Source organism: Poecilia formosa, unplaced genomic scaffold (assembly GCF_000485575.1).
Source record: "Poecilia formosa unplaced genomic scaffold, Poecilia_formosa-5.1.2 Scaffold71, whole genome shotgun sequence".
Taxonomy (NCBI): domain Eukaryota; kingdom Metazoa; phylum Chordata; class Actinopteri; order Cyprinodontiformes; family Poeciliidae; genus Poecilia; species Poecilia formosa.
The window spans coordinates 1977646-2001180 of NW_006800010.1; the positions used below are offsets into that span (position 1 = coordinate 1977646).

General features: G+C 40.3%; 1 protein-coding gene across 3 annotated transcripts in view; it reads right to left on the bottom strand.

Moving 5' to 3' along the window:
- Positions 1-23535, bottom strand: part of ptprn2 (protein tyrosine phosphatase receptor type N2) — a 152518-nt gene that overhangs the window by 113592 nt on the left and 15391 nt on the right. For 2 of the 3 annotated variants that reach the window (XM_007555631.2, XM_016673188.1), the window contains exons 2-3: positions 20774-20824; positions 11580-11693 (exon numbers count right to left, since the gene is read on the bottom strand). In XM_007555631.2, the coding sequence (XP_007555693.1) occupies positions 11580-11693; positions 20774-20824 (165 nt within the window). Of the gene's footprint in view, positions 1-7864; positions 8040-11579; positions 11694-20773; positions 20825-23535 lie in introns of those variants that run through there. The other variant, XM_016673189.1, reaches the window with a different exon arrangement.

Consider the following 23535-nt stretch of genomic DNA (forward strand, 5'->3'; position numbering starts at 1 on the left):
GTGTAGAACCTTTGATCTGGAAATATGAGGGAAACGTAACAGCATCTACTTACAATCTGAATGTTTGCTTCAAGAATTAAACTTGACAAAGTCAATTAAACTGGACAAAGTCAATGCCTGGATAATGTAAACAGGCATTGACTTTGTAAAGCTGTAAAAGCTTTAGCTGGCATATTTAAGTAAATGAAGCAGTGGGAAAACAAACGCCGTTCAAGACAAATAAGAAATACAAGACTGTAACTGACGGCAAGCTTAATAATATTAAAAACTACTAAACCCAAATGCTATTTACTCCAGTTTTGTTTACTTGGCTTGCTTTTGTTTTTTGCTTGTTTGTTTGGCTTTTTTGTATTACCTGCACCAGAAATTTCAGTCATTACTTCCTTTGTTATGTATTCTACTTGGTTTCATTGGTTATGAAACTTTATGTCTTTATGTTTTTGGGACTTGCCTTCCCTGCAGCCCCTAACGTCTATTGGCTTAAGTTTTGAGTTTGCTTTGACTGGTTCTTAACATACACAGAGCTTGACATGAAGCTGTAGAATGACAGTAAAGAAAGAAAAGATGCATAGAACAGCCATTCAACAGACCCGGGGAGAATGCCGCTCAGTGGCCTGATGCCTTGCCAACATCTCTGCTAATTGCCAACACATAGCTGTGATGCAGAACTCCTGGGCAGAGGCGAAGCACAGCGGTGCCAGGACCAGATGGAGCTACCCAAGCAAAGCAGACACCCAAAGTATGGCTCTTTTCCCAACGTGCCAAGAGGCGCAGAATTCCATCAGCAAAGCAGATCGACATACCTTAGATGGTATACGTTCCATCGGAGCCAAGATACCCACTGATGGCACTTCGGTTGCAGCACATGAGCATCTTTTAATGAGGAACAACCAAATCCACAGCAGCAGATTAAGATTTATTTACAGGGCTCATAAAAAACAACGCCGCCATTAATGACGTGGACATGCTTAATATCAATGAACTAACAAGTCACTGTAGAGATATGAAACATGAAGGTATTAACGCCGCAGAATGTCTTCATTAGCCTGGTTTCCCACCCACACAAGATATTTTCAAAGGCATCCATGAGCACAGATGAGGATCTGAGCGATGCAGAGGAGCTGCCGATGCCTCCAGTCAATCTTGGCAGCGCTGATCGGAGCACAAAGCAGCGTATGTTGTCACCGTTCTGGAACGCAGCTCAGCCATCCATCCGCACAACAATGACAGTTAACTACCCATGGCTTACCCGACATGGGGCCTGCTGACTATACGTTGCCACAGTGATGATCATTTACGCTATTATCAGCGTCAGTGGGGAACTCGGGGCTGGCGCTCCATATGCTACCTGCAGTTTACTGCAGCTGGTTAAACGCTTCCAGAGTAAATGTGTTATTGCACCCTAAACGGGGTGAGACTACCTTCATTGGCTGTGTCACCTCTATCTCTCCATCTCCTGGGGGATGCACTCATTTCCATACGTTCCAGCCTCTCTGAGCCTCCGATGGGCACACTCGAGGGGAAAAGGTATGTCGACACAAATTACAGAGCCAAAACGAGCTGTTTTGTACAAAAATAAAGCCAACGAGAGTGGCTGATGTGGCTTTTACGGTTGGATTTCTCTCAATGGACCTGCAGGCGGATTAATCTGGAAGTGAAGAGTCAAATGTCATGCAATATCCTCGATGACTCCAGAGTCAGAGCAGACTTTGTCGTCAAGTGCTGCCACTTTCTGCCCGCTAACGGTAGCATCCCAGCTCGGGCAAACACCTCCGTTAATTAACGCTTTGCCATTAGCACAACAGCTTTCAAACAAGCATGATATTTCAGTTGGCCTCCTGTCTGTTTTCTGTGTGACACGGAGAGGCAGAGAGGGGGGGGTCTTCTACATATTCAAAGCCTATTAGATGATATCCTGTCTACAAGTCTCCTTGCTTCATCTGGTGTTTTTGAAATGCAGATTTTCCCCTTTCCTTTACTTGTGTCCACCGACTGATTTTAAAGGCATTAACTGAAAAGACAGTGAATAATTTAGCAGCAAGTTGGGCCTAATTAGCCAAAATGAAATGTGTCACTCCGAGTTTGACACACGAATGTAACAAACACCGCATTGAGAAGTCAAGCAGCAAAATACAACGCTTTCATGTCATACTTTGGTGTTTTGTATACAGAAGATCATTTTATTCTATAAACCATTTCACAATTATATTTTATAAAAAAATATATATATTTTTTATTTTTATTACATAAATGTGACCTTTGAATTAATAATAATAACATTTTAAAAAGCTCTAAATCATCAGTAAAACAAATGTTTACAGTTATTCATCAATTACAGTAAACATGGAATGCAAGATAGTCACAAGAGTTAAACACATCTCTATAGTCTTGCAACACACATTTTCTGACATTTTGATATTTGCCACCACGTTGCATCATTTCTTAAAAGCCATCTGTAAGCATTTAGAAACTAAAGAGATCGATCGCTGTAGTTTTGAAAATGGTACTATTACCATGTTGAGCTTGCTGCTGCTTGGTCAATTTATCAGCTGGACGGTTTACTAAATGGAGATTTAGTGCATGCATAATGTGGTTTGGCGATGTGTTACTAAAATAAATAAGTGAAAAGGATCAATTAAGAGTTAAGTGCTGTGCTCATCTTACTTTTTTAAATAAATGATAATATTAATGATAAATACATCAATGCGTTTTTTTGTTGTTGTTTTTTCACATATAAGGAATATATAAGACATATAAGGAGGTCTTAATTCTTCATGTTGAGTTTTTTTTTCACTGGCTCAGTTTTAAATCCACAAAGGAATCTAAAACTACTATCTCATAAATAAACCTTCATCCTGCACCTGGCAGTCAGACTTCATGTTTATTTGAAGTCTGGCAGGTTCTACAGAGGTTTTACAGGTTCCTAGAAGGTCTACAGGAAGAGTGAGAGGCAGATCTTTTAGTCATCAGGCTCTTCTGTGAAACAAGCTCCCAGTCTTCGTTGAGAACCAGACACCAACTTCACTCAGGTTTGAAATTTCAACAAAGCTAGAAGTTTACAGGGGCTGGGGTTCCCTGAACTCTATAGTCATCGCGTTATTGGCTGACGTTACTATGTATTCATTTTTTTTGTCATTTTTCTCTGCCACCAATTGGTGTCTGGTCTTGGCCAAGGGCATCAGTGCTTAATCTGTGTCCATCTTTCTTATCCAATCAGTCAGCCAGTGGTGATAGCTCATTTTTAGCCTGTTTCTAATTGGGTTTTTCTCCTGTCTTTCCTCTCCACTGCTACCCCATTACTTGCTCAAGAAGGGAAGCTGCATTGATACTAAGATTACATTCTAGATCATGACCTACTGAGTATGACTGTATTCTATAATACCTGGATAGAATTTCTAGCCAACTGTATTTGACTTAATAAAAATTGTGTCATTTGCCAAATCCTTCTGATTTTGTGCCTTTGTTCCTGCAGTCCTATACCTTCTTTTTGCAGCAGTTTCTACCATGAGAGCTAGTCACTGTTTAAAATCATCTACCCTCTCCTGCAAGATTGAGAAGGAACAGTTGATTTTTTTGCTCTTCAGATTTTTTTTTTTTTTTATTGCAATAAAGTTAAAATAGGACAGTTTCTGTGATGTCAGTTTATGGTCAATGACTCTCTCCATGATAGACAGTTCCTGTCAATAAAGCTAATACAAATGTCACAACGCATCATCTTTACCTGTCTCTGCAATGAGAATATATCTGCTGTACCGCGCAGGTCGAGAGGACAATCGACTGCAGGCCACTGTAGTTTAACATGGTCCATCAACTAAATCACAATTACCTTCTGAAAGGATTCATGCTGTAGTGCATTCTGCTGAGTCCTGTCTGCTCTGTAGTTTGAGCTGCTATAAAACTCTGTCCATAACAACTCTGTGTCAGTTGGAGCAGAAAGCCGAGTTCTCCTCATTCTGGTTCCAGAAATGAAGATTAGGGTTTTCAGGTAAACGTTGCAACACATCATATTAAAGTGATTTGATATCGGCAGAGCAGCTGTAAAGTCCCGCTTTAATCATTTAAGGCAGATGGCAATGGTCTAATCTTTTCTGTCCAGGAAACTCTTCGAAAGTGTGATCCATGCTTTTATTTAATCCCACTTAGATTGCTGAAATGGACTTTGTGTCAGTCCTTGCCCTCTGTTCCAAAACGCTGCTGCACGTCTTTTAACTGATACTCAAAGAACACAACACATCACCCCTGTTTGCCCTCGCTCCATTAGTCGCCTGTGCTATTTAGAGTTAAGTTTGAAATCCTTATTTTCTTTTTTTAAATGTCTTAAGATTTTTTTCTCATCATACCTCTGTGAGCCTCTTCATCCGTGCTCACCTTCTTGGTCCCTGTAGGGAACAAGGTCTAGGGGGAAGCTCGGAGGGGCCAGGCCCTTTTCTGTTGCTGCTCCTCAACTCTGGAGTAACCTACCTCTTTATAATAGAGAAGCTCTTTCACCGTCTACTTTTAAAAGTCCCCCTAAAGACCAATTTCAACACCAGCAAGGCATAGTTTAAATCTGACTAAGAAGCTCTAGCATGATTATTATTTTGGTGCACAAAATAGCTCCGGTGTCGCTGAATTAAAACAATTCTGCACATGAGAGTGGGCCAAAATTCCTTTACTGAGATGCAAAAGATAGATTTTCAGGGGCAAAAAATAGGTTTGTTTGGGCAGCTTTGCTACTCATAACAGGATACACAAAGGCACAGTTGGTAGGACTGTCGCTTTGAAGCGAGAAGGATCCAAGCTTAGGGTCTCACTGTTCATGTGTGGGTTCTCTCCAGGTACTCCAGCTTCCTCCTACAGTCCAAAAACATGACTGTTTGGTTGGGTGGGCTCTTTAAGTTGTCATGAGGTGTGTGTGTGCACAGTTGCTGTCTCCATGTTGCTTGGTTATAGTCAATGAAAACACAGGAATGCTTTTTTCCTCCCCTTAATAAGTTATCATTTACTATTTTGTATCTTAAGTTATCTATCTCTTATAATGAAATTATGCTGAAAATATAAAACATTTAAGTGTGATTAAAAAAAAAAACAAATAAAAAAAACTAAGCTGAAGAAATGACTATGAGCACATGTTTGTTAGCCTTGGAAAGTGTGAGAAACAAAACAATTCTCCAGATTACTGCCTCAGCCGGCAGACTGCTTGCTCAGTGATTGTCGTTAACTGAACAATGTCTGTTCAGGCTAGACGTTCAGGAAGATGCAAAGCAAATATTTAATTTTAAAAGACTGTATATCAAATTCAATTAACCGCGGCAACCAAAGTTATTCTCCGTACGAGGCTGGGCAAACACAAATATTTAGTGGAGCTTTAATGAGTCCTAAGCAGTATGACAGCGGCGTGCGTGGCTATAAACCGTGTGGACAGACTGTGGATGCACACAGTGAATATTAAAGTTGCTTTGCTGTGGGTGCTGCCTGTAAAATATGAAAGTCATTTGTGGACGGATGAGTGTGCCCTGCACTGGCAGGTATTGTGATGAAAATTTAATACCAGATGACGTGCCGCGCCGTCATCTGGCTCGGCACGCGTCGGGTTGTCTGGGGGCTCCAGACAACCCGAGCCCCCTTTGTTCAAGGGTCAATTTCTATTGATCTGACTGACATTGGTGTTGTGCAGTGAGCAGAGATTGTGTGATTTCTACCTGCTCTGATGCAAGATAAAGAGGATTGTAAATCGATTCCATTGATGCTCGTCTTGTTTTTTTTTTTTTATTCCTCTCCTTCATCTCTTCAATTTAGCTAACAGTACAATGGTCTCTACAAACCTGTCTAAACTCAAAAAGGAGCCCCCCCCCTACCCTCGCCTCCCCAAACCTACACACCTCAAAGATGACACTTCAATAGCTGCTGAGCTGATAAGAATTACATGCCACAGAGCATTAACTGCGCATTGTGGACTCAACGCCAGATAACGCCCATCTGTGGACGGGAGTCTTATAGACGGTGAAGGGGAGAAATGTTTCAAAGTGATGATGTCATGTCTGTAAAAGGCTGTCTTAAAGCACAAGGTCAAAGAATAAAAAGGAAAATCATTTAAAAGAATTGGATCTAAAAAAAATAATGAAAAGAAACTACATATCTGCTCTCATCCTCCTCATTTTCATGCGTTTATTTCAAATTATTAATTATTACAAATATGCAGGCTTGTTTTGAATAATTATCCTTTATTTCATGTTTCTTTTCTTCCCACTTTACCCATGCTTCTAATAAATTTCAGTGTTTGTCCACGCCTGCTTAAGAGAATCAGGCTCAGAGTGACCTGCAAAGACAATTTGGATGGTGGACATCTGTGGTTATGGTCTTGTTAAAGGTTTCTACTGCTCCCTGGTGGGGCATAACTGTCGGTGCAGGAGCATGAAGCCATAAGAGATGCTATATGTGTCTCTTTTTTTAACTTTTAATCACAATACATATCTCCATATAACCTACATGCAGGCAAGATTTTTGTAGGTTCTATTTTTTTATTTATTTTTTTTTTTTTGCAGCTGACATGATAATCAGTGCACACTCAAGCAATTAATTAAATATAATTAAATAGCTTGAATACTGTTTGTCATCAAAGCATATGTTTAGATCAAAGCAGCATATTTTGAAATTATGAAGAAATGAAAACTCAATTAAATGACATTTTACCAATCTCTCACATTTTTATACATTTACTTTCACCAGATTTCAGTTTATTTGATTTTTTTTTTGTTTTTTGTTTTTTGTCTGGATTTGTGTTGTGGACTCCCAGGAGGATCTGGTCATTTCCACTGAAAATTAGAGCTCCACCACAATGAATGAATATCAAATCAGGCATAATTTAAATTGCAGAAGTGATGTCATTCTTCAAATATGAGAGCAAAACTGTATAGTTCTTAACTAAGTTAAGCTCACTTTGACTGAGTTAAGAAAAAAAAATTCCCTCCAACTTCTCTCTTTGTGTAAATATAGAATTACGTTTGTTATAAAGACATTAGATAATAATAGGCTAATGATAGTTTCCTATTTCATGATGACACAATCACAAATATGATGTATTTAATGTATTTTATCAGGAATTTCTGTTTCAGAAAGAAAGCAGAGATTATTTGTGAAGTGCAAGAAAAAACAACAACCCTGGATTTATCATTTTCTTCTGCAAATTATAAATTCCAGACGGTGCTCTGAACAGATGAGAACAAAATTCAACTTTTGAGCTAAATGTAAGAATGGCCCAGATCAAAATCCAAACTGAAAATCTGTAGGAAGACCTGAAAATTGGTGTTTCCTGAATCTCTCCATCCAACCTGACTGAGCTGTTCAGGAAAAATGGGCAAAGACGGTAAAACGACAGACCCAAATGTACACCTTACAATTTTGCACTCATTTATATTGATCTCACTCATAAAACACCAATAAAACACACTTAAGTTTGCTGAGTGCTACGCAACAACATATTGAAAGATTCATGGGGTGTGCAAGGCACTGCATGTTCATCACATAGATGCCTATAAACCGCCTGAAGCTGTGAGCTGCTTTGAAGCTCATCATCAGCCACTGACTGGGTGGGAGAGACTGATGTGATTATCCTGCACACCTCACAGTTACTCATCCACAAAATCAGCTCTAAATGTCCAACTGGCACAAGAGCCAACAAGACTGGCTACTGGTGTTAAGCGAGGACGGCCAAACAATGGGCCGATATGAGTCACATGACCCGTTCTAGCTCCGTGGCAGTGTGTTGTGCCTGCCAAAGAGACAGCTTGGCTGATTTGGCTCGCCTCGCGCCAAAAGGCACTCTCTGTGTGACCCACCGATAGATGACGAAGGCGAAAGATAGACTCTCAGACAAAGTTTGTACCTCTGTGAGCCAGCTTCTGTAGGAGGATCCTGAGGCGCTGGAGAGCGGAGGATGAGATATCGTGCGTGTACAGGTCTGCCCCAGCCAACTCCTGGCACCTTCCAAACACTCCATCTACAACGGAAGGAGACAAGAGGAGAAACGGTGGAAACAGGTTCATGAGGTGGTTTGTGGCACCTCAAAGTGAGAAACGCACAAGGTACACGTTTTTCAGCACTCTTTCTGCTGTTCTGTTGATGCCAAATAACATCTGCTGGCTCAGATGAAAAGCTTTCGCTGTGAGGCTCCTGCAGTGTTTTGTACGTCTGATTTCCTGTGTTGTGTTTTTTTTTGTGTGTGTGAGGTGGGGGTAATAGCTGACATTTCTTCCTGAGACAGCTCCACGATAAGCAGACATTTGTGGCAGAAGGGACTTTATCTGAGACCTTGGTAATCTTCCTATCAGCAGGCCTCCCACTTGGGTTGCCAGGCAACCAACACCACAGACAGACTATCAACCCATAATTCAATGGCTGGTCTGGACCTCTGAAGGATGCAGAGGCTTAGGGAGGCATGTGGGGGTCAGGCAGCAGTGAGCGAACACAAGGGCTGGAATTTAAATGAACAGAGCCGCCATGTTTTCTCAGACAGGAGGATGGATTCCTGCACCTCGTTGGCGAAGGCTCGCAGAATGTGAAGTTCAGCGGGGAGGTGGCCTCGGGAGATGAAGTCAGAGCCGTCAGCAATGCAGTCGTCTGAGCGTGTGTAAGGTATGGTGCCCGTGATTAGATGGGGACTAATGATGTGCTTCAGCACTTGGTCATACACCACAGCCTCCCATTAATTAGCCTCAAGACATCGGGGAGTGACAGCAAACATCAGTAAGACGGATGCTCGGCTACATGCCGAAAACCACAAAACAAACAAGAGTTAATGCTCATTGCATGCTGTGGTTTTCTCTTTTCACTTCTAATTCAGTTTGTACACTTTAGCAGGAAAGCATATGATTGCAAAGCTCAAAGATTTGTGTCCATCAATTCATTGACTTCTGATTATCTGGCATTGGATTGCAGGGCTAACAGGTCCAGCGACACTATACAGCTACTTCTGGTGGATGCCGAGGCATGTCCGCACAAGAGGGGACGCATGGTCTCTCCAGCCTCGTGTGTGTGTCCCCTGGAGTGTGTCCCTGACAGACCTCAAAAGACAATATCCCGATCACATGACCACTTCGCCTGACTCCTACACAGAGATTCATTTAATTTCTAGCAGCTTTCACACAGAAGGTGGTGAGCGTACATGCCACCGCATGTGCCTTACACCGAAGTAAGACGAATTTAAACTGAAATGCAGAGCTTTGGCTCTCGCAATCTACTATGTGTCCACAAAGACCAAGACAGAATGATCATATATTTAACTTTTAAGACACTGATTCTTTGTTTTTATTATCTCTAAGTCGTAATTCTCAAAATTACTAGAAATAAAGTTTTGAAGTATTTCTCNTGACTGACATTGGTGTTGTGCAGTGAGCAGAGATTGTGTGATTTCTACCTGCTCTGATGCAAGATAAAGAGGATTGTAAATCGATTCCATTGATGCTCGTCTTGTTTTTTTTGTTTTTTTTTATTCCTCTCCTTCATCTCTTCAATTTAGCTAACAGTACAATGGTCTCTACAAACCTGTCTAAACTCAAAAAGGAGCCCCCCCCCTACCCTCGCCTCCCCAAACCTACACACCTCAAAGATGACACTTCAATAGCTGCTGAGCTGATAAGAATTACATGCCACAGAGCATTAACTGCGCATTGTGGACTCAACGCCAGATAACACCCATCTGTGGACGGGAGTCTTATAGACGGTGAAGGGGAGAAATGTTTCAAAGTGATGATGTCATGTCTGTAAAAGGCTGTCTTAAAGCACAAGGTCAAAGAATAAAAAGGAAAATCATTTAAAAGAATTGGATCTAAAAAAAATAATGAAAAGAAACTACATATCTGCTCTCATCCTCCTCATTTTCATGCGTTTATTTCAAATTATTAATTATTACAAATATGCACGCTCGTTTCGAATAATTATCCTTTATTTCATGTTTCTTTTCTTCCCACTTTACCCATGCTTCTAATAAATTTCAGTGTTTGTCCACGCCTGCTTAAGAGAATCAGGCTCAGAGTGACCTGCAAAGACAATTTGGATGGTGGACATCTGTGGTTATGGTCTTGTTAAAGGTTTCTACTGCTCCCTGGTGGGGCATAACTGTCGGTGCAGGAGCATGAAGCCATAAGAGATGCTATATGTGTCTCTTTTTTTAACTTTTAATCACAATACATATCTCCATATAACCTACATGCAGGCAAGATTTTTGTAGGTTCTATTTTTTTATTTATTTTTTTTTTTTTGCAGCTGACATGATAATCAGTGCACACTCAAGCAATTAATTAAATATAATTAAATAGCTTGAATACTGTTTGTCATCAAAGCATATGTTTAGATCAAAGCAGCATATTTTGAAATTATGAAGAAATGAAAACTCAATTAAATGACATTTTACCAATCTCTCACATTTTTATACATTTACTTTCACCAGATTTCAGTTTATTTGATTTTTTTTTTGTTTTTTGTTTTTTGTCTGGATTTGTGTTGTGGACTCCCAGGAGGATCTGGTCATTTCCACTGAAAATTAGAGCTCCACCACAATGAATGAATATCAAATCAGGCATAATTTAAATTGCAGAAGTGATGTCATTCTTCAAATATGAGAGCAAAACTGTATAGTTCTTAACTAAGTTAAGCTCACTTTGACTGAGTTAAGAAAAAAAAATTCCCTCCAACTTCTCTCTTTGTGTAAATATAGAATTACGTTTGTTATAAAGACATTAGATAATAATAGGCTAATGATAGTTTCCTATTTCATGATGACACAATCACAAATATGATGTATTTAATGTATTTTATCAGGAATTTCTGTTTCAGAAAGAAAGCAGAGATTATTTGTGAAGTGCAAGAGAAAAAAACCCTGGATTTATCATTTTCTTCTGCAAATTATAAATTCCAGACGGTGCTCTGAACAGATGAGAACAAAATTCAACTTTTGAGCTAAATGTAAGAATGGCCCAGATCAAAATCCAAACTGAAAATCTGTAGGAAGACCTGAAAATTGGTGTTTCCTGAATCTCTCCATCCAACCTGACTGAGCTGTTGAGGAAAAATGGGCAAAGACGGTAAAACGACAGACCCAAATGTACACCTTACAATTTTGCACTCATTTATATTGATCTCACTCATAAAACACCAATAAAACACACTTAAGTTTGCTGAGTGCTACGCAACAACATATTGAAAGATTCATGGGGTGTGCAAGGCACTGCATGTTCATCACATAGATGCCTATAAACCGCCTGAAGCTGTGAGCTGCTTTGAAGCTCATCATCAGCCACTGACTGGGTGGGAGAGACTGATGTGATTATCCTGCACACCTCACAGTTACTCATCCACAAAATCAGCTCTAAATGTCCAACTGGCACAAGAGCCAACAAGACTGGCTACTGGTGTTAAGCGAGGACGGCCAAACAATGGGCCGATATGAGTCACATGACCCGTTCTAGCTCCGTGGCAGTGTGCTGCGCCTGCCAAAGAGACAGCTTGGCTGATTTGGCTCGCCTCGCGCCAAAAGGCACTCTCTGTGTGACCCACCGATAGATGACGAAGGCGAAAGATAGACTCTCAGACAAAGTTTGTACCTCTGTGAGCCAGCTTCTGTAGGAGGATCCTGAGGCGCTGGAGAGCGGAGGATGAGATATCGTGCGTGTACAGGTCTGCCCCAGCCAACTCCTGGCACCTTCCAAACACTCCATCTACAACGGAAGGAGACAAGAGGAGAAACGGTGGAAACAGGTTCATGAGGTGGTTTGTGGCACCTCAAAGTGAGAAACGCACAAGGTACACGTTTTTCAGCACTCTTTCTGCTGTTCTGTTGATGCCAAATAACATCTGCTGGCTCAGATGAAAAGCTTTCGCTGTGAGGCTCCTGCAGTGTTTTGTACGTCTGATTTCCTGTGTTGTGTTTTTTTTTGTGTGTGTGAGGTGGGGGTAATAGCTGACATTTCTTCCTGAGACAGCTCCACGATAAGCAGACATTTGTGGCAGAAGGGACTTTATCTGAGACCTTGGTAATCTTCCTATCAGCAGGCCTCCCACTTGGGTTGCCAGGCAACCAACACCACAGACAGACTATCAACCCATAATTCAATGGCTGGTCTGGACCTCTGAAGGATGCAGAGGCTTAGGGAGGCATGTGGGGGTCAGGCAGCAGTGAGCGAACACAAGGGCTGGAATTTAAATGAACAGAGCCGCCATGTTTTCTCAGACAGGAGGATGGATTCCTGCACCTCGTTGGCGAAGGCTCGCAGAATGTGATGTTCAGCGGGGAGGTGGCCTCGGGAGATGAAGTCAGAGCCGTCAGCAATGCAGTCGTCTGAGCGTGTGTAAGGTATGGTGCCCGTGATTAGATGGGGACTAATGATGTGCTTCAGCACTTGGTCATACACCACAGCCTCCCATTAATTAGCCTCAAGACATCGGGGAGTGACAGCAAACATCAGTAAGACGGATGCTCGGCTACATGCCGGGAACCACAAAACAAACAAGAGTTAATGCTCATTGCATGCTGTGGTTTTCTCTTTTCACTTCTAATTCAGTTTGTACACTTTAGCAGGAAAGCATATGATTGCAAAGCTCAAAGATTTGTGTCCATCAATTCATTGACTTCTGATTATCTGGCATTGGATTGCAGGGCTAACAGGTCCAGCGACACTATACAGCTACTTCTGGTGGATGCCGAGGCATGTCCGCACAAGAGGGGACGCATGGTCTCTCCAGCCTCGTGTGTGTGTCCCCTGGAGTGTGTCCCTGACAGACCTCAAAAGACAATATCCCGATCACATGACCACTTCGCCTGACTCCTACACAGAGATTCATTTAATTTCTAGCAGCTTTCACACAGAAGGTGGTGAGCGTACATGCCACCGCATGTGCCTTAGACGAATTTAAACTGAAATGCAGAGCTTTGGCTCTCGCAATCTACTATGTGTCCACAAAGACCAAGACAGAATGATCATATATTTAACTTTTAAGACACTGATTCTTTGATTTTATTATCTCTAAGTCGTAATTCTCAAAATTACTAGAAATAAAGTTTTGAAGTATTTCTCTCTCTGTGTAGTGAATCTATAAATTTTCTGAAATAAAGACCAAAGACACATGTAACTTTTTTCTGATATTCTATTTTTTTTATATGCATCTGTATCTGAAAATGATTATATGATAGATCTTCTAGTTTGGATTATCCTCTTGAGCCACAATTGAGTTAGAGCATTCTGTTGGGGAGAGACAGACATCTGGGTTTTTCTCCCATGTCATTCGATCTCAAATAAGAAGCATGATTGATAGCATCTGGAATCTGATTCTTGCCAACCTATTTCCATTTCCCCCCTTTTCTTTTTTTCTTCTTTTTCTATTGCTACAGGTGACAGAAATCAGAAAAATGTCAGACATTTGGACTCGAATGCAACCATTTCAGCCAGAGTTTCACAAACAAGTCAGAAATGTCAGAGGATAGACACATGTGCAAAAGAAATGTGCACACAACAACCTGACCACATGACTGTCTAAAAAGAAGCTCAAATTTGGCCGACTGTGGTATAAAATGTAATTTTGAGTCACCACAAAAAAACATGATAAGTTCAAGTTCCTCAGAAAAACAAAGAGCAGCCCAGTTAAGTTTAGCTTGCCGAAAATAACTTCCCTCATAAACCAGGTAATTCCAAAGCGATTTCCCACTGAATGCGTCATATTTTCCCTGTGCTTTGTGCTTAGAGTAAAATTCAGCGAGAAATTATTACATAAATTATGAAATCTGACAGTTGGCAATCGTAATCATATCCTAGAGGAGGAGTGGGTGTTTTCTAGATGTCTCCTTCTCAAATGGCAACTCTGAACAGACAAAGCTTGGAGGAGCCAGAGAAACATCACTCAAGAGAGTATAATATTCAGCAGATATTTTGAGAAGAGGAAAACTTTCCACCCACAGAATTTTGTGCATCAAAGCACACAAACTGCCTTTTGTTTGCTCATTTTGTTTGCCAGAAATCTATTCTAACCGTCCCTAATGACATAACTCACAAAATGAATCCCCAATTTTTCCTGTCACAAATAGAAAAAAAAACGTTCTGAAAGTGATAACCGCTCAACGTCTGATGTTCTAAACCCTGCAGCTTTCTTGCTGACGGCAGATGTCGCGTGTCCATTTTTCAGGGACAGTCCTGTTAGCAAAGAGACGTCCAGGGATTCGGAGCCTTAAATATAGAGGCTCAAGGTGCTTTGCGACAAAGAAATCCTTGTTTGGCGAACGTTAACAAGTGATTGAATTATCGAGGTGGCGCCAAACGCGGAGATTTGTTCTGTCACTTTTCTGCTCGCTTTCCTGACACCAGAGGAATCAGAACAAGGCTCATTGCAGTTGACAGCTCGGAGAAAAAACAAAAACGTTTTTTCCCCCCACGCTATTTTTGACAGCGAAAAGCAACATTTTAATTTCAGGCCTGGAGGAGCGCAGCATGTGTTGCATCCATAGAGGCTTGTCAGAAGCTGAAAATAACGCACAGAGAGGCTGGGCAAGTCAAATAGCGGGGCGTTCTTTCTAAAATGTGTCAACATTTGTGTGGAAATATTTAGTATGAGGATGAATTTTTCTGGCTTGTCTTTGAGCAATAATTAAAGGCCTTGATCAACAACAAACACTATATATAAAATTGGTTTTGTTCAGCCACCTCGGAGGGTTTTCATTCACAAATAGTCACATAGAAACTTCTTCAGTCACATTTACCTTTTTTTAGTACTCATTCAGAGGCGTACTTGCTGTTGAACTTCGGCTCGTTGTCCTCGCTTGGGCTAAACCGATGGTTGGAAATCCAGCTTGTCCTTAAGATTCTGAAGCAATGATGCAACAAAGATGCTCTTTTTCAGAAATGCTGTTTTAGTTTTACACCAGGTATAATGACACGCTGACCCTCCACAGATGTTCAGTTTTATTTCATCAGCACAGAGTACTTCTCCAAAAGCCTTGTGGATCATCACATGTTTTTAGCAACTCTGAGGTGTCCTCTGAATTATTATCGGTGACCTAAACTGAGGAAACTGAGGCCTACAGCACTGGGTTGCTCTGGGGTTTTTAGTAATCTCCTTGAGGGGTCATTGTTGTAATTTTGGGAGATCAACCTCTCTAGGAAAGGTTCACCACTTTTTAACTTTTTGTAGGTAATGGCTCTGCTGTGGGTCGTTGAATCCCGAAATTGCTTGTAGTAACCTTGTAAAGACCCATAAATTTTATTGACTTTAGATCAGGACATCATTGCTTTTTGAGATCTTTTAGTCTGTGTCAAAATGTCATAGAGGCCCAAGTGATGTGATTTCTTGATTCTACAGTTGGGGTAGTTATCAAATCAGGGTGTAGCTTGAAAATATATATATATATATAAAGAAGGTTTATTAGAATTAACTAACAATTAAATTAACGTGAGGCTTTTTTTCCTTAGGACCAAGTTGGTTTGGATAGTCTATTCCTCTAATTTAGCTATTGTCTGATATTAAAATTTGACAAAAAATATTTTTACAGCACCATCTGTGGGTGATTTATGCCTTTTTTTTATAATGAAATGAGCAATATAAAAAAAAAAAACACCTTGATCAATGAAACCCTTTGTAGGTATAGAACGCTATCCAATAGCAGCACTTTCACAGTAGAGCATCTTCATCTAAATAAGCAGTGTGTTGACAAGAATAAAGACGATTTCCTGCTAGAAAAAAAAAAAAAAGGAGCTTTAAATCCAGACGCTGTCTCTCTTCTCGCTGTGACAGACAGCGACACCACTCTGACTCTAAAGCTATTTAAACTGTGAAAGCTAATGCTGGAGGATAACAGGAGCTGGTACTAAAGCTGACAGTCAGCAGGGCGTCTGCAAAAGACTGTATGTCAGGAGGAGAGACGAACGGACCCGGGAGACAAATTAAGACGTAGTGGAACAGGTGTATTAGCGGCGTAGCTCTTGTCATGAAAATGAATGGGCTTATATCAATGCCCCGAGACTGGACCAGATGCGGTCGGCTAATGAAGAAAAGGTGCAGGAACAAAATCTAAAGTGATCAGGCTATGATTAATGGAGTGTTTACGGGCTATTTTGGCCTTTTAGCTATGACAGTTGTAGCTTTGAAATGATAATTGTACTCATGCAAATTTAAATGGAGTAAATAAAGACTCTCCATGCTGCATCAAAAACATGCTGGCAACTGGATTCTGTTTTGCTGCATAAATAAGCTTAATTATTACATTTCTACTCTTCTAACAGTCTCTTCGTCTATAAATACAGGACTTCAGCCTCCTCCTTTCAGTTCGTACAGACTTGTCTGATATTTGCATCTTTTATGTTTACTCTGCAGTTCAAATCGTTGATCAATAGAAGCATCACCTAAATCACTTAAGTTTAAAATACAGAGCAGACGTTTCAGACGGTATTGGCCCGAGAGGAGGCGGGATAACCGCAGATCGATGCAGCACTGTTGGTTCGAGTGTTTAATAGGAGCCAACCGACGCCCCGAGGGAAACATCCAGCACTTATCCACTGCACTCTGGTTTGAGCCTATTTAACTAGTAAGTCAAACACTCTGGAGAGCAGCAAATTAAAATGCCTTTCCAGGTAATCACTTGTCTTTTAAGAAAAACGTCTAGAGCAGCACTATTCTGAAGATTTTGAAGAGAGTGAGTTGACAGCAAGAGATTGAATGATGGATAGTAATGATTTATTCAATCAATGTTTTGTTAAATACTAGACACTCCTTTTATATCTACTTTTAGTTATTAGTCCTGATAAGGAATATTAAGCTTATCCTGAGCAGTTATCAGCAGTCATGATTTTACATGCCCCACTAATACTTGAGACCCTGCGCTAAAAACACTTAGAACTGCCTGTTATTATAACTCAAACAGCAAATATACTGTAATAGGTATCAGCACACACCGTCCTAGCACTACTACAGAAACTAAGTGTTCCTTGTCTCCACTTTTGGGGGCTCAGCCAATTAGAGCCAAGGAAAATGAATGGCGTTCCTGGACTGGCAGCTTTGCCAATGCCAACCAATGATGTGCCAAGAAGCATTGCACCAAGGGATTTCAGTTTCCCGAGCTGTACAGAAAGAATTTCTGTGAATAATTTGGAGTCAAGTTCCACAAAAAAAAAAAAAATCTACAAATGGGTAAATGCACAAATAGTCAGAGGCCCACTGTAAAAAAAAATCTAAGATATCTAAAAAGACATTATCTCATCTTTTAATGACATCTACTTTCTGTTTCTCTAAACTGAGATGACTCAGCGCTTTCTACTGCATGTAAGACAGGCGTGTCCAGCTCTGGTCCTCAGGTGTCCTGCCAGAGTTAGACATTTCTCTGCTCACACAGAGAGATGCTGTCGTTTCATTTTGCACTATTTTGTGTTAGGACCTAAATTCCAAAATGAATGGTTGTAAAATGTGAAAACGTTTCTACTCTCAGTGCCGCTCACTGAGAGTAGATCCTAATTACCTGCAAAAGATTTTTACACTTTAGCTCATAACTGCTAGAATATCTGGTCATACTGAACCTCTTTTCCCAACAGCCCCCTCCCCCTTAACCGCCCTGCATGGCAACAGCTCGGGTGAAGAAGAAAGCGTTTGGCCCAGCCCAGAATAAACCAGGTTACTCCATCAGGGACCTGTGAGAGAGTGAAAGTGGCAGACCTAGTTACTCCCACTCATCATCTGTCTGTGCTGTGGCTGCCGCTCACCGAGAGTCCAGTGGCGAGAGAAAGGGGCCAGACGCACTGCAGCCACAGAGGGTTGTGACACAACTCATTAATATCTGCTAATTTACATACTGTGTGGGAAAACACACACACACACACACACACACACACACTATTTAAGTCTTTCACTTTACGGTGCTTTTATAGCACAAATCCGCAGCTTATTGCTGACGTGCCATTTAAGTCGGATAGAGACAGTGGTGTGAATACACATCATTAACATGAATTATATGCTAATGCACCTATACTAAGGAAGAACCTTCTTTCTGCCAGTAGATATTTTGTTATTAAGCTGTCAGCAGTTTCCCTCGATTAGTCTCCCCTCTGAACAAATGCAGGATCTGTAATTAAAGTGGCTTCTCCTCGGCCCTGTCTCCCTACCCAGTTCCCCTGAAACTGGGTTAATATGGAAATAAGTGAGCGGGGCTCCACATCTGCTGCTCTAATACAGTGCACAGGCAAACACAATAGATCAACTGAGTATGGTTCAGGTATTTTTATAGACCCCCTAGTTGTTTTTGTTTGTTTGTTTTTTTTTCAAGCTAAACATCCAATATGGAACAGCATTATTTTTGTATCATGTCAGGAAACTGTGTAGTTAAACAAAAAAACAAAAAAAAGAAAAGAAAAAGAAAGAAAGAAATCATAACATTTCATATTTTCTTCAGGACGGATTTAAATACCTGTCAAGCTTGACAGAAGTTTAGATCTTGATAATCGGGTGATATAAAGGTAAAATTAATGGGATTTTGATGCACTGTGTTGCTTTCCATTCCTTCAATCTATCCATCCATTGTTTATGGACATAGTGAACACTCAGCATACATGATAATAAATTACAGATTATTCTAATCAAATGATATAAAGGGAGTAAATAATTTTAAAAATGCAGAACTAAATCCCTATATCATAATAGTGATCAGCTTCCACAATTTTATGTCATAAAAGAGATCAGGGAACATTAGCAAATTCAACTCACTCCAGACATGAAAAATACCTCTAAGTGACACCAAGAAAAAAAGGAGTAAACTCAATGTATTTTATTTATTTTGACAGAATTTTGAAATGAATTTGAACCAGTTCATGTTCAAGGCGATGAACTTAGCTCAGAATGTATAGATGAGGAATTAAAACAATAAATATTTGAATTTCAATTTTCTTGAAGTAACCTGAAATCATTTCTTTTTGAACAGAGAACTTGCACAACTTCATCACTGGAGTTGTCTTTGACAAAAAGAGTAATTTCCTTTGAAAATAAGCTGTCTTACTTATTAGTATTTAAGGTTTTATGAGCTATGGATAATCCAGGAAGCTTAACTGAATCTAAATATGCATCAAAAAAGCTGCTCTGAAACCCAATCCAACCATATTTTTTTACCTTTAGCATTCTGTAATAATGTATTATTATTAGATTATCATGGCATACAAAAAAAACCCCTGCATCAAAATAATACAATAAATGTAAATTGTTATATTCCAAAAGTCTTACTTTTATTTTAAATTAACAAATTCTACTTGTCCTATCTTTTTCAGATCTAGTTCTTTTTTTCCAGTTCCAAGATTCGGTCACATTATGTTCCCCAGCAGGCCCATTGTCTATCAAGTACAAGTCGTGCCCTGGCTTGCTTCGTCTTGATGTGTAAGAGCTGCAGTTAGTCGAGCCTTTGCAGACAGTAAATGAAGCGAACTACAAAACCGCCTCAGCGACATGAGATTTGGTGAAAATGTTTGCAGGGAAAGGAGCAGCATAAAAAAAAAGGATTATTCCATACATAAAAATCTCCCAGCATAGGGGAATACATTTGCAGTCCCCTTGGCCCTACCTGAAGACAATCTTCAATATCCACCTCCTATCAATTCCCTTCAAAATTACAATCTCTGCTGTGTGATTCGGAGACCTGACATTTCCCCCCTCCGTTCATTCATACATTCATCAGGCGACACATTGTCATGGCAACCACATGGACAGCCCCATCCATCTTCCAGCACAAAATGGTTTGTACAAGAGGTTCGCGGTGTGCAGGGAAAACCTCATCATGTGAAGGGAAACCAGTTACAATGTCAATCAATGCCGCAGTTACTGTGATGCTTTGCCGATGTAGATGTGTTCCTGTTTCAGAGCTTTTCCCATCTGAGCTAAAACACAGTGTGTGTCAAGATCCAACCCTTCAGTCACAGTTTACAGTATGCGACCTTTATCTACCAGCTTTACAGAGAAAATCATACCTATGCTTCGGGCAACTGTGTGCAACTGTAATGGTTGATGCTACTACAAAAGTGTAGTACTTTATTCTTTGAAAAAGTATATAGGTTTACAAAAAGATGATTACTTTTTTGAGGTCAAATTCTTTACTGAGTTGTGTATAAAATATTGAACTTTCAACCCAAATTGGTCAATGTCAAAAAAAGAAACAAGTGTTTGACATCACAACAAAATGAAATTATGTTCATCACAATACACACACTACAAAAAAGGAGGGCACATCATAGAGGTATGGGTTATTTACACTGATGCATAAATAAGGTAAGTTAAGGCAAGGCAATTTTATTTATATAGCACATTTTCAGCAACAAGGCAATTCAAAGTGCTACATACACAACCCATACAGATTAAAACAATTGATGTTACACAAAACATGATTTGCCTAGGCCAAGCGTTACAGCCCTAAGAGCCATGTTTGCCGTCAGCCAAGCTAGATAAAATTAGTTTAGCGTGATGAAAGCCACATGAAGCAAACAAGGTTATTTTCACAATATTTACGACAGGAAATTAGTTTTGATTGGACAAAATGATTACAAAACAAGCACTCAATCTACAGCCGGGAGACAAAAAGAACAATATTCCTCGCATTACTTGTGCCATCCTTTGTGGAAGTGCTTTGCATATACTGCATGGAAACAACTAAAGCCCTCTAAAAACTCCTGTAGACCAACCAACGTACTGAAACTGATAAAGGTGTATTCCATTTGTTTTCAAGCCATTAAAAAGTAGAGGGAGCCAGCACACGGAGGAGTTACGTGCATTTCCTCACAGTTGTACTTACCGTTGACGCAGAACTCATACGGTGCACAGAGCTCATCTTCAAACAGGCAACCTGAAGGGCAGTGAAACAGAGAGAAGAGCCAATTAAAACACATTTCAAAATGTCTCAAGAATGTCAAATTGTTTGTTCAGAAGAAGCCATAAAATTAGTTAAAGAGGCACGCCGACTTGGACCGAGAGCCTCGATGCTGATGGTTCCGTCATCAATTAGTGTGACTTGTCCTGTCCCGACTCAGACACTAACACCAGAACTCCCATTGGCAACGTTTCACTATATGAATGTTGTATGAATATTAATGAACTTTAACGCTCAGATGGAGAACCGATGTTCCAGACTAATAAAAGAACAGATGGCGGCAGCATTATGAGAAGCTCTTGCCTGCATTCATATCTCTCTCTGGGGAGAGGCAGCAAATAAAAGAGGGCTCATTGTTCTGCTTGCTGATCAGCACAGGTGATCTTGCACATTTTACATTTTTCAAGAACTAAAGGGGACCTGATGGATGTGGATACGCATTTCAGTTTAGCTGTCATGTGATTGAAGGTCTCTTTAAGAATTTTGTAACACATTGAAGTGTGTTACAACCACACACTTCAATGGATTGAATCGTAGACCCAAACACGTAGTAAGTGTGTTTTACTTTGGTACCCATTAGTAAAAAAAAAAAGAAAAAACAGCAAAAACAGTCCAGCTAATTGCTTTCAGTAGTAACCTAATTATTGGCAATATTGGTGGCAGCATCATGCCAGGATTGGGGTGGAGGTTCAACCTCCAACTAACGTCCTTTCTTAAGCGGTAACTTTCTACCCTGCTAACTTGTTTTTTGTTTTTTTTAAATCCTGGTAAATGCACCAGAAAAAGGTGTAATCCCAGAAAACTACCTTCATTCCTGGAAAAGGTGCCTGCAGTAGAAGCAAGTCTTTGGACTTGGTCCAGTCAAAGTCTAGTGCTGAATCCTAGAGAAAACCCAACTCTAAATGAGTTTCTAAACCTCTCACAAAAGCCGAGAAAAGGACAGACACACATCAGAGTTCGTGGAGTTTGCAGTTTGGCAACAAAGATGAGAAATACAAACAACTGGGCGAAGCCTCGGCTGCCTCTCAGCTAGTCTTTTATCTTTGTTATTTCCCTCCTGCGCTCATCAGGCTGAGTGACAGAATTGGATGCACACTCTTGGTCGGATGGCCTCGATGGACGGCAATGAGAAGCTCATGACCGTGAGCGAAGAACAGGCTGAGAAGGAGGAGACGTCTCTGTCAGACTTCTTTAATAATGAGAAGAGACCGGTGCAGCAGGCCCGTTAATCGATTGACACAGAAAGGACAGATAATGAGGACAGGTGTGGACAAGTGAGAAAGCTACCAAAGTTTGTTCAAGTTCCCCCACTTACCGATTTGGCATCAGCGTCATTAATCTGTTCCGTTTAATTTTTTTTTTCTGGCCACACGTGTGGGAATATAATTATACAGATGCTGAAAAGCCATTTTACTTTGGAGCAGAGGGTGCTTTTCATGAAATTGTTCCTTTCAGAGTTAATGGCCTTGATATGTCAGCAAAATGGCTCTTTAATGATGCAGAGGGAGGCATCGTCGCTGTGCTGCAGGGTCACTAAGCTCTTGGTAACAAAAAGCAGAATGTCCTGAACTCTGAAGAAGCTACTGAATATTATTTTGTTCCATACACCGTGTATTCGTCATACTAATGGACAGACAGAAAGCAGAACTTTTCAATGAGAGGACCAGAACAAGTTTGATGAAGGTTAGAATTTCTAAATGAAAAATAAGAAACTTAGTCAAGTAAATGCTATAAGAATAAAATAAAGGACTTTGTGAATTCTGAACACATAAACATCCCTGCAGTTCAAAACAGTTTAAAAAAAAACATTTTATCACCTTTATGCTTAATGTTTGAATTTAAACCCAGAAAGGTCTCATGTGTATGTGTAACTTTCAATGGGCAGCTGATGTCTATGCCAAAGCCTTTGATCAAATTGGGCATGTTTAAAAGAGAAAATAACATATTTAGTTGAGCATATTGAAATCAGGGCGCATCAGGAGAGGAGTCTGGTGTTTCTTCATGGATTTCCCATTCCACACAGATTGGAAATGTGCTTGGACATATGCTCTGTATGCCCCGTTTCAAAAAAAAAAAAAAAGTCACACAACTCTGTGGCGAGACCCCAAACACAAGACCCAAGTTGTGTGAAAACCTCATTTAGTGCTGAAGGACTCGCACTGTCCCTCTTGACCGTGCATCTCTGTGTTCTGCAATTAGTGTCAGTCAGTTCAACTTTACCTCCTCATCACTTCCCTGCATAATTCAACGGCTTCTCAGGGAGGCGTTGTCAGCTCTCAATATTAATTACGACTTTAAACTAATGACGCACCCAGCCAGGCACAGTCATTCAGATGTAATGTGTGTGTTTTTGTGTGCGTTTGTGTGAAAGGCAGGGACACGGCATTGAAAATGGGACATCCACCCTCAGCGACATGTCAGTGCAGGGATGATTAAAATGCGCTTTTTAATTAAAATGCAATCAGCGGATGTTGCCGACGATTACCTGAGGCTGGGAAAGAAATGTTTGTTGGGAGAAAAAAAAACGAGAGTGTAAATCTTAATGAGACATCCCGGCAAAGCCAAGCCAGATCGTCAAATTTAATTCTACAAGTTTACAAGATAATTTAACAAATATGATGTTTCCTTTAAAAAAAAAACAATGTGTGTATATATATCTATATATCTATAGATATATAGATATATAT